Genomic DNA, 11,022 nt, shown 5'->3' with positions numbered 1-11,022 from the left:
AGGAATATTTGTAGAGTAGGTAGTTAAGGAAGTTGATTGGTGTCTCGAGGAGGATTCAGAATCAATGTGGAATAAGATAGCGGGTGATATGAGAAAGGTGGCTAAGGAGGTATTGGGTGAGTTTAAAGGCGGTGCACCGCTAAGTAAGGATACATCATGGTGGAACGAGGATGTCAAATTAGCTAATAAGGTTAAAAGAGAGTGTTATAGAAATCTAAGTAAGAGTCGTGATAATGAGAATTTGGAGAAGTATATGATAGCAAAGAAGGAAGCTAAAAAAGTAGTTTGAAATGAGATGGATAAGGTATATAAGGAGGTTTATGACAAGTTGGATACCAAAGAGGGCGAGAAGGATATTTATAGACTTGCAAAGATGAGAGATAGGAAATCAAGGGATCTGGGTATGGTTAGATGTATCAAAGATGAAACGCAAAGGGTTTTAGTCAAAGATGAGGAGATTAAGGAGAGATGAAAAGATTATTTTGATAAGCTATTTAATGGAAATCATGCTCAGGATCTTGGAAACTTCTTCATTCCTTTTCATGAGATGAATCGTGACTTCATGCGCAAGATTCAAAAGAAAGAAATTGCAGAGGCTTTGAAGAAAATCAAATCAAGAAGGGCAGTTGGCCCAGATGGTATACCTATCGAGACTTGAAAATGCTTGGGAGAGAAAAGTTTATAATGGTTGACAAATCTTTTTAATAAGATTTGGCGGACAAATAAGATGTCTAATGAGTGGAGGAAAAGTACTTTGGTGCCTCTATATAAGAATAAGGGTGATATACAAGATTGTACAAAGTATCGTGGTATAAAACTCATGAGTCGTACTATGAAACTTTAGGAGAGGGTGATTGAGTCTAGGTTGAGGAAGGTTGTCATGATATGAGAGAATCAATTTGGTTTTATGCCTGGAAGATCAACTATGGAAGCTACATCTTCTTAGACAACTTATTGAGATATATAGAGAGAGGAACAAAGATTTGCATATAGTTTTTATTGATTTGGAGAAGGCATACAATAGAGTACCTAGGGACGTTCTCTGGTGGACAATGATGAAGAAAGGTGTTTCTCTCAAGTACATTAGTATAATTAAAGATATGTATGAAAGTGTAGTAACCAATGTCTGCACTTGTGGAGGGGTGACAACCAAATTTCCTATAACGGTTGGGTTATATCAAGGATCTGCTTTGAGCCCTTTCCTATTTGCTATAGTGATGGATGAGCTTACGAGATCAATTCAAGAAAATGTGTCATGGTGTATGTTGTTTGTTGATGATATTGTTTTGATTGATGAGTCTAGAGCTGGGGTTAATGCTAAGTTAGAATTATGGAGACAGACATTGGAAGCAAGAGGTTTTAAGTTGAGTAAGAGTAAGACAAAATATATGAAATGTCGGTTTAGTAAGCAATGAAGTAGTGATGGGAGTGTAGTGAAGCTTGGTGAGCAAGAAATACCGGTGGATGATTGTTTCAAATATTTGAGATTTATCATTCAAAAGTATGGATAAATTGATGGAGATGTAAATCATATGATAAAGGTTGGGTGGATGAAATAGAAAAGTGCAACTGAAGTGTTGTACGATCGTAGAATGCCATTGTGGTTGAAGGAAAAGTTTTATAGGACGACTATTAGGCCCGCTTTACTATATGGTACAGAATGTTGGACTGCCAAGAGACATCATATTCAAAAAATGAGTGTAGTTGAGATGCGTATGCTTAGATGGATGTGTGAAAATACAATAAAAGATAAGATTCGGAACGAGGAGATACGTAAGAAGGTAGGCGTTGCACCCATTGAAAATAAGATAAGAGAGAATCGTTTACGGTGGTTTGGACATATTCGGCGAAGGCCTAATGATGCTCCAGTTAAAAAGATAGAGAAATGGGAAAATATATTAGTTAAAAGAGGTCGGGGTAGGCCTAGGAAGACTTGGATGGAGATGATAGGAAATGATATGAATGCTTTGAATCTCACCGAGGACATGGCATTGGATAGAAATGATTGGAGGAAAAGGATTCATGTGGAAGACCCAGAATGATTTTCTTTTTTGGTTCATATCGCCGACCCCAATTGTTTTGGGATGAAGGCGTAGTTGTTGTTTTCATATTATAAGAACTGGTTTACTTATTAAAGAAAAATTTGGTCTCAAAATTTCAATATTTGAACAATAATTAAACATAAAATTTTAGGAGCGTTACAAAAACCTTGCCTGATATGGTTAGTTTCTACATGTTCCACACCATTCTTCACAGCCATTAACAAGCGACATATATGTAACTACATTCGGATATATTCCATTCTTTACCATCATACTTATCAATCGACAGGCATCTGGTACATTTCCTCCATTAGAGAGGCCTTGAATAAGCTCATTATATATGATCCTCTGGTTTTAATCCTGCATCCGACATATTTTAGAATAAGGCAGCTGCTTCTTCCATACTATGTGTCTTGCAGAATCCATCGAGTAGAGCACTGCATGTCTATGACATCTGGTTTTATGCCCTTTTCACTCATGTGACACCATATCAAGAAAGCTTCCTGAAAATCACCCGCCTTTGAGTACCCATCAATTATGTTGGTATAAGTAAGCTCATCAAGACAAAATCCTCTCCTCACAAGTTCATCAAAAAATTGTCGTGACTCTAAAAAATCCCCTTCTAATAAGGCCATGAATGATGATATTATAAGTTGTGATATCCGGTGAAATCCCCACTGTTCTCATACCATCCAACCACTCGAAAGCCTTGTACATATTCCCATTCTTGCTATACCCATCTATCAATGCATTATAAGCGAAAAGACTGGTTCCAGTCAGTCTGACAACATCAAGCTAAGAAAATATTCAGCTTCCTCCGAATTCCTGGCCTTACAATAGCCTTTAATTAGCACGGTGTAAGTAACAACACCTGGCTTCAGCACTTTCTTCAACATTTTACAAAGATATCCCATTGCTCTATTCATGTCATATACGTTACAGTATCCACCAATGATTGCCGTGTAACTATGACAATCAGGGATCAGACTGATATGACACATTTCATCAAACAATTCAGTGGCTTCCACCATGAGACCATCTCTACATAGCATCGATATGAAACTGTCATATACATAAATATCAGGTTGGCATCTTGATTCCTTCAAAACATTTTGGGCTTCAGCCCACCTACCTATTTTACAATAACCATCAATAACTGCAGCAATCGATACAATATCAGGAACCACACCAATTTCTGTCATTTTGTATAGTAAAGCATTCGCCTCCTTGACATTCCCCTGCTTAGATAGTGCATTAATCAACACTGTGTAAGCAACAACATCTGGTTTACCTCCGCTATCCTGCAAACCAACAACAAGCTTGAAGGCTTGCAATATATCTCCTTCTACACAATAACTATTCATAAACAAAGAAACCAAAATGGCATTCGGAGAATGAAATCCTGCAAACAACTCCCAAGCACTTTCGAATTGTTTCAGCTTCAACAGCAATGCAATTAAACCATTACAAACTTGAATTGATGGAGAGAATCCCAGCAGCTGCATCCGGTAATTAAAACTAAGAGCCTCATTAATCATCCTGTCCTCTACAAAACAATGAACGAGCGTACTACATACAGTAGCAGTAGTTTTCCTGTCTCTACGAGTCTCCTCAAGTGTGTCAAATATCACATTCCAGCAATCAAAACGTTCCCTGAACGACTCAATCAATCTCGAAACCAAAGGCATTGCTGCATGATTCATATTTGCAGAAACCAGGAGATGGATCATCGTGCAAACAGAATAAGTACCATGAGGTGATCCGTTCTGCCTTTTCGACCATCTGAAGAAATCAAAAGCGAGTTGAGCATCCTTGCTCGCATCAAACACATCGTTCAGGGCCCGGGGCAGATTCAATTCATCGAAATTGACTCGAATTCCATCAGATAAACTGAAATCCCACCCATGACTTCTTAGAGTGGATGATATCTGCATGATAAAATCCAATTTTTTTGTTCTTGGGTACCGCCGAAACACGGCCACGGTTCCGCAATTCATCTTCTGCTTCCTCTGGTTGATCTTCTAGGCATGACAACGGTAGTGAGGCAAGGCTCCTAATCGAGGGAAAACTAAGTGGGTACCTCTTGGAAACAAAAAGCAACCCTCTAATGCAATCACTGAAGAAAGGAAATGGAGAAACCCTCATCAAAATCAACAATAAACCAATAAGTCGTGCTGAAATAGGGCCTAACAGTGATGGAAGTGGCTTCCTCACCATTTTGGAGACACCCAGATGATGGTTTAACACAAAACCGCCTCAAATGGACGATCTAGAAGCTATCCACATGGGAATTTTTGAATTCAAGTAGCACCCAAATGATGGTTTCAACTAAAAAAACCAAGAATCCAGAAGCATCTGATGATTTGAAGGCAACCAAATAGGAATTTCTTTCGCAATGGGTAGATGGGCTACACAAAAGAGATCCAAAGAAGCAAACAACGGATTGAAACTCACCTTGGTTGAAGCTTCTGGGGAGAATTAGGGTTTACTTACCCCCTTTGTAGCGACCAGACAAATCATTATATTCTAAAAAACATTGTCATGTTTTTATGCTGTTTTGGACATAGGTCCAAATATGACTCAAATACACGCTTAGATCTTATTATAAGATCTATATCTGAGAATAAATTTGTAGGATTTAGGTTTACGGCGTGTTTGCTTTGGTCACAAGTAAGGATGAACAATCACAGCAGAAAGTAGAAGCTGTGATTGTTAGTCACAAGGTCAACCTAGTGGACTTTTACACGATTCAAGGAAAAAACAATCACTGATAGCAATTAAAATCAGAACTTATACTTTTCTCGTGTTTCACTAACCTTGAGAAAATGTTGTAATTGTGATTTACAATAACAGGATCTTGAGAAAATCTAAGAATAATATGGCATTGAAAGCATGCCCTTGAAATCCAAATAATTCCAATCCATTTGCACCTATAAGCTTTAATACGTGCATAGCAATGGCTAACAGTAGAACAAAATGTCAGAAATTAGACAATTCCAAATAAACAATTCAATTTTATGTTTGTAATTTGATTTAGAAGGATATTTTCAAATTTTATGATTATAGCTATTATTAACAACAGATAGAGAATGCCAGCCTGGTGGCTTGTCAAGGGGTTGAGATTCAGGTGATATTGAAAATCATCACCAATGGTGATATTTCTAGTATCCGCATTCATTACTGTGGTACCATAGTGACAAACGTTTTAAACGGCAATTTCTCGTTTTTCAAAAACTCGTGAGAAATTGAATTTTTTTCATAAATCTCACATTTTTTTCGGCAAAATCTCGGCAATAAAAAAATAAATTAAAAAATATAAATTGTATTTTTTATAAGAAAATATTAATAAAAATTATTTTAAAATAAAAATACACATTTTTTTGCAATAAATAGCCATTTAAAACATAAATATCACGTTTAAATCGCAGTATTTATGTTTTCTCATAAATCTAACGATATTTTGAAAATCTCATGAGAAATTTCAGTTTTAAACTTTCAGGCAATTTCTCGCGATATTATCACGAGATTTTCATAAATCTCGCGATATTTGTCACTATGGGCGGTACTGAGCACCACCCTGCGGAGGTCCTTTTAGGCTTCTCTCAAGGGCATTTTTGTACCACCATTTGGGCTCCCTGGAGAGCATTTTAGTACCACCAGGCCATTTTTGTGGTACGGACATGCCTCCGCATATGATGTGTGGTGGATATTGAAAATCACCACTGATCCCAACCCCTTGCCAAGTGGGTGTTCTTTGTAGGTTAAGGGCACTCACCCAGATTTTACTATCTAGGAGAAGAGGCCCATCAAGTGACCTTTGTTCCTAAGCAGGTTCCTAATCATAAAAAGAAGGTTTAAAAAAAAGAAGATTGAGAATGGACTTGGATAACATCAATGCAGACCCACTTTAAACTCTCAAGGCACAACCAAGTCATGTAGAACCAAAACTGGTCCGGTCGTCACTAGTCCTAGAAAGGCTTAGCATGGCCCTTGAGTCTTGCAAGGCTCGGTCAGACCAACCCATTAGCCAAGTTAAAACTCTTACCAAATCACCAGCCCATGAGCCAGCTTATTAACTTGGATTTTGAGTGGAATTGAATGCTATCAGGGTGGTTCAAACCAGGCTTTTCTTTTTTTCGAAAGTAACCAAATGGATATTCAGATCAACTCACTGAGCCTGAACCAATTGTCAATGTGGTGTAAAAGCGATTGTTTAAGCCTTAAATCTGCAGGTAAGAAGAGCATGTGACAAGTGTGAAAGTTCAAAAGTAAATAAATCTCTAGTAGTACATCCTTTATGACGATCAGTTAAACTCCAATTTAACAGATTATAAAACAAGTATAAGACGAATCATGTAACATGAATTATATTGATAAACTCCAAATGGATCTTCCATCCATCCATTCACTCTCTTAATCTCATGTCTTTTTTATTTTTCTGATGACGAAGGAAAACCCCCACCTAGAACCAGGTGGGAGAGCAGATCAGGTGATTAGTGATTTGGCATCCTCACCGTCTACAATATGAGGTCCTTGTGAGATGAATCAATGGACGGTGAAGATGCCTGATTTGCTTTCAGCCAATGGGGGGGCTCCGCTTGTTTGGTAGGAGCTGTTAGTGCAAGTCACTATGTGTTGAGACATTGCAAGTTCAAAAACCCAATGGTATGTTGCTTGTAATTGGTGAGGGGTCTGCCTAACCCCAGCTTGCCTTATAAAAAATAAAAAATAAATAAAAGTGCAGGACTTGTCATATTTCAACACAAACAACATGATTTCAAAAAGAAGATTTTTCAGATTATAATAAACTCAGCTTCTGCCTTGGGCATTGCGAACAGGTGTGTGAACCCAAAGATAAAACACCAGTCCAGCTAGGGATGTAAAGGGTTAGGATTCAGGCAGGATATCTGACCAAATCAGAATTCATTTAGTCAGATTCGTGAGCCAAAATGGAATTAGTCCAGCACAATTAGCTCTTCCTGGCTGCCAAAGTAGTTAATTTTGGCAGTCAAGTAAAAAGTGTCAAATAGGAGAGAAAGCATCTAGATTGTCCGTGCAATCTTGAGACTAAATCCTTCTCAAGAGCTCCCCCCCAAACTTTGAACGCAAACAGAGTCCAAAAATTTCCTCGGTATCCTTAGCAGATAGGAAAACAGGAACAAACATGTCGGCCTCATCCGGATGAGTCCATGAAAAATGGAAAAATGTGGGGCCCACCGCCATGCCATGCGAGCGACCTGCAGACCAATTTTCCGCTGGACCAAATTGTTTCATATCCCAGAAAAATTTTCTCATGAAACAAACATGCCCTAAAAGTAACAAAGTCTATTAGTTAGAGAAAATCTTCAAACACACTTCTACTCTAAAGGCACAGGAGTCGGAAAGGATGATTGGCAGGCTCGTTAGAAAGGGTGAACACTTCACAAGTGTTGGAATAAAGTGTTCACCCCCAAACACTGAACCAGTACACCTCTCCAGTACGCCAGTGTCCCAGTCAGCTTATGTACACCCCTACAGTAAACAGAGCGAACGGAGATGACTTAGGCCCTTCCCATGTGAAGGAATTGATTGATGTGGGTTCGCTTCATATTTTCATGATTTAACCAATCTTTCCCCCCTCAAATAATTATTGTAGAGATTAAAATCCTTGATTCCCAATAACCACTAAGTTTCTAGAAGCAAGTAGGGTAATATTAAAGTCACAGTCCAACTTATCACATGACAATAAATATGAAACCAACTTCCTAAAATCTTCTCCGTGGGTAAGGGAGTAAGCCACGGAGTTTTACTCTATCAAGACATTGACCGTAAGTACGGCAGGCAAAGCCAAGGGTGGCTTCTTGTGTAAACATAAAAAAAAAAAAAAAAAACTTCTTAAAATCTTTGTCATTACAACCTCTTATCCGTAATTAGCAAAGGCAGTGGATCGGGAAAACGGGCCCGGCTCCGCCTCACCCCATTTGGACCAGGGATGGAGGACATGAAACGAGAGATAGAGGTTAAAATAAAAACTCGTGAAGGGATGAATGGACTTACACTTTTCTCCGCCCCGCCTTATTCCCATCTTCAATCCCCGCCTTGCCCCACCCCACCCCACCCCGTCTCCAATCCTTCTTTAGGGATGACAGTAGATCGAGGGGAAACGGGCTCCACCCTGCATCGCTCGGTTTGAACCAGGGATGAAAGACACAAAACAAGGATAAAGGCAAGGATGGAGGTTAAAATCAAAACCTGTGCGGGGGATAAAGGCGGAGATGGCGGGCAGGATTTTGAGACGGGGCGGGGGTGGAGACCCTGTACCCCGCCCCTGCCCCGGTCCACTGCTATCCTTAATCCGTAATTTCTGTTTGCAGTTTAATTTTAATGCTTTTTTTTTGGCGGACCCCACTTTTCCAAATGACATTTCTCCACGTCATCAAAGTGGTGACGTCATCATGACGAAAGGTCTTACGTCACTGCAAACCTTAGGGTGGCGTCGAGCATATTTACAAAAACGGTCCCCGTCACCATTTCAATAATTTGCAGAGACTCCTCCAACGGACCGCAATTTAGCGAGGAATAAGATATCAAAATTTCACGATTGACCTCCTAAACATAAATATTTAGCAGAAAGCTTATTATATCGCCAAAGGAATAACGAGGCTATTTTCGTCAATAAAGGATAAAAGAAAACAAAAGAGTAGCCAACGGTAACAGCCCTACTTACTTTCCAAAACATACCCTTCTCAAGTTCACGAAACACTGAGCGAATGTACGCACATAACCAAGCAAGGGTCAGGGTAATTTCGTCACTTCGGAGATCCCTCGCGGGTGAACGCTCTTGACCGTCAACGTCTAACGCCGTCTGATGAGCCAATGACGCGTCTTGACAAGCCCTACTGTTGGGTCCCACCGACCGATCGAGAATGCGATAAACGCGCCACGTGGATGGAAATCGACGCGGTTTCGGTCGAGGGGGTCCGACTATTTAAGGACGGTCGAGCCGCGGGTGAACGCTCCTCGTTAGCCCCCGACCCTTCTTCTTCTTCTTCTTCTTAATTCAATGCAGACGATATCGGTATAGAGAGTCGGATATAGTGAGTTTTTGTGCCTCTCCGAACCGAGAGATTCCGGCCGACCTTCTGGTTTTCCGGCGAGTTTTTCCCGAAGTTCTTCTTCTTCTGTAGCTCAATTCAAACTGTATAAGTAGATAGAATCGGAGCAGGAGGTGTGTGTTTCTTCTCTTTCCGAACCGAGAAATCCCGGCCGAACTTCTCATTTTCAGCCGAGTTTTCCTTGCGTTTCAGGGTTTTCTTTTTTCCTGTTTTCTCCCGAAAAGGAAACGGCGTTTCTTTCGGAGGATTTTCGCTGTTTTTTTTTTTGTTACAGAGTCTGCTATTCTAGAAGCTTCGTTGCAGTAGGAGAAGAGGTTGCTTCCCTCTCACGCAACAGTAGAGCGTGTACTACATACGGAGTGAGAGCTCGCTCGGTTTCTTCAGACACGGATCAATCATCTAGCTGACCGGTTCCGGGAGGACACTGCCTTTATTCCACACAGAGATATTAGAAGACGTTCGATCCGATACAGAGAGACGAAGCAGGGATCTTTGGACTCTCCGTTTGAACTAAATTGCAAACAATTTTTTTCGAGTTTTCCTTTGTGATTTTTCTGACGAGAAAGGAAAAGGAGGAGGAGAAAATATGGCGTCCCAGAACTGTTCCAGCCTCGAAACGTGCGCATTCCGGCCGTTCCTGACCGTCGATTCTTGGTTCTCGGAGGCCTTGATGAGTAGGGAGACCGACGCCCTTACTCGGGCGCTCCAGCTCGAGATCTGCAACTCCGACTCCTCCGCCTTCCTCCCCAAATCCGACACCCTCACCACTACCAGCTCCGAGACGGACGGCTCTTTCCAACCTTCGTCCCGCCGGGAAACCGTCGTTCCTCCGCCCACCGGAAAGATCTCCAAGAGGAAATCCCGTGCGTCGAAGAAATCGCCGACGACCTTCATCAACGCCGATCCCGCCAACTTCCGTCAGATGGTCCAGCAGATCACCGGAATCCGATGCCCCGCCGCCGTCGGAAGCTCGTCCATCCTCAGACCCGAGCCGCAGAGGCCGAGAACCTCTCTACCCACTGGAGAGGTCCTCCCGACGCTGGACAACTCGGCGTTCCTACTGAACCAGGCCGGTTCAGTGCAACCGGAGCGGTTGGGATTCGTCCCGGTTCCTGAGAGTCCGATTCTGGACTTCGACTCGTTTCAGAGCGCCTTCCCCACGTTGGAATCTTGGCGCGTCATGTAAATCGTAGCTTTTTTTTTAATCTTTTTTTGTGTTTATCTTTGCTTTTTTTTTGTGTGTGTGTGTGTGGTGTTTTATTTGTAGAAGGGTTTTACTGTGGGGTCAATCCCTGTGTACTCTTTTGTAGATAGGTGTCCTTTTCAGAGCTTATCTAGTGGCTTTTCCCCTTGTCCATCCGGAAAGAAGTTTGATTGTTTATTGTTAAAGATGGGATTGACTCCAATGGGGGCAGATTCTGCGTTTTAAGGTGGAGTCAGTACGGCTAGGTCTCTGATCCTGTGGGCGGTTTCTTTACAGAAATATTAAAAAAAAAAAAAAAGATTGACTGAAAAGTCAAGAAGCACGGTTGCGCGTTGGAAGGTGCCACCATCGAAGCATGTGCTCACCGGGAAACGGGAGGTGCGGGAGTGGTTGGGGTTGTGGCCAATGACGATCTCGCTCACATATTTGTGATGACTGGTAAACGAGCCAAACAAACCCAAAAGAGAGTTTAATTTGTGCTCGTTCTTGTGGCAAGCTGAGTCTAAGTTTGAGTTGAACGAGTTAAGAAAGAGTTGGCTCACTGGAAAAAAATGCATTTTTTAAAAAATTCAAAATATTTGTGATGACTGGTAAACGAGCCAAACAAACCCAAAAGAGAGAGTTTAATTTGTGCTCGTTCTTGTGGCAAGCTGAGTCTAAGTTTGAGTTGAACGAGTTAAGA

The 11,022-nt window shown here is 41.1% G+C and overlaps 2 protein-coding genes across 2 annotated transcripts; one reads left to right on the top strand and one right to left on the bottom strand.

The window, feature by feature from the left end:
• Nucleotides 1-2,123: 2,123 nt before the first annotated feature.
• On the bottom strand, nucleotides 2,124-4,543 carry LOC149836445 (pentatricopeptide repeat-containing protein At2g19280-like). Its single transcript, XM_090006997.1, has 2 exons — nucleotides 4,257-4,543; nucleotides 2,124-4,158 (listed from the first exon to the last, which is right to left on the bottom strand). The coding sequence occupies exon 2, from the start codon at nucleotides 4,037-4,039 to the stop codon at nucleotides 2,819-2,821; it is 1,221 nt and encodes a 406-aa protein (XP_089863123.1). The 5' UTR covers nucleotides 4,040-4,158; nucleotides 4,257-4,543; the 3' UTR covers nucleotides 2,124-2,818.
• A 3,872-nt stretch (nucleotides 4,544-8,415) lies between these two features.
• On the top strand, nucleotides 8,416-10,493 carry LOC149836444 (calmodulin-binding protein 25-like). The gene has a single exon (XM_090006995.1). It carries the CDS (start codon nucleotides 9,723-9,725, stop codon nucleotides 10,320-10,322), a length of 600 nt encoding a protein of 199 aa, XP_089863121.1. The 5' UTR covers nucleotides 8,416-9,722; the 3' UTR covers nucleotides 10,323-10,493.
• Nucleotides 10,494-11,022: the final 529 nt, after the last annotated feature.

This window comes from Nuphar pumila, chromosome 5, assembly GCF_984573655.1.
Source record: "Nuphar pumila chromosome 5, dmNupPumi1.hap1.1, whole genome shotgun sequence".
Classification (NCBI taxonomy): Eukaryota; Viridiplantae; Streptophyta; class Magnoliopsida; order Nymphaeales; family Nymphaeaceae; genus Nuphar; species Nuphar pumila.
This window is presented reverse-complemented; position numbering and strand designations above follow the sequence as displayed.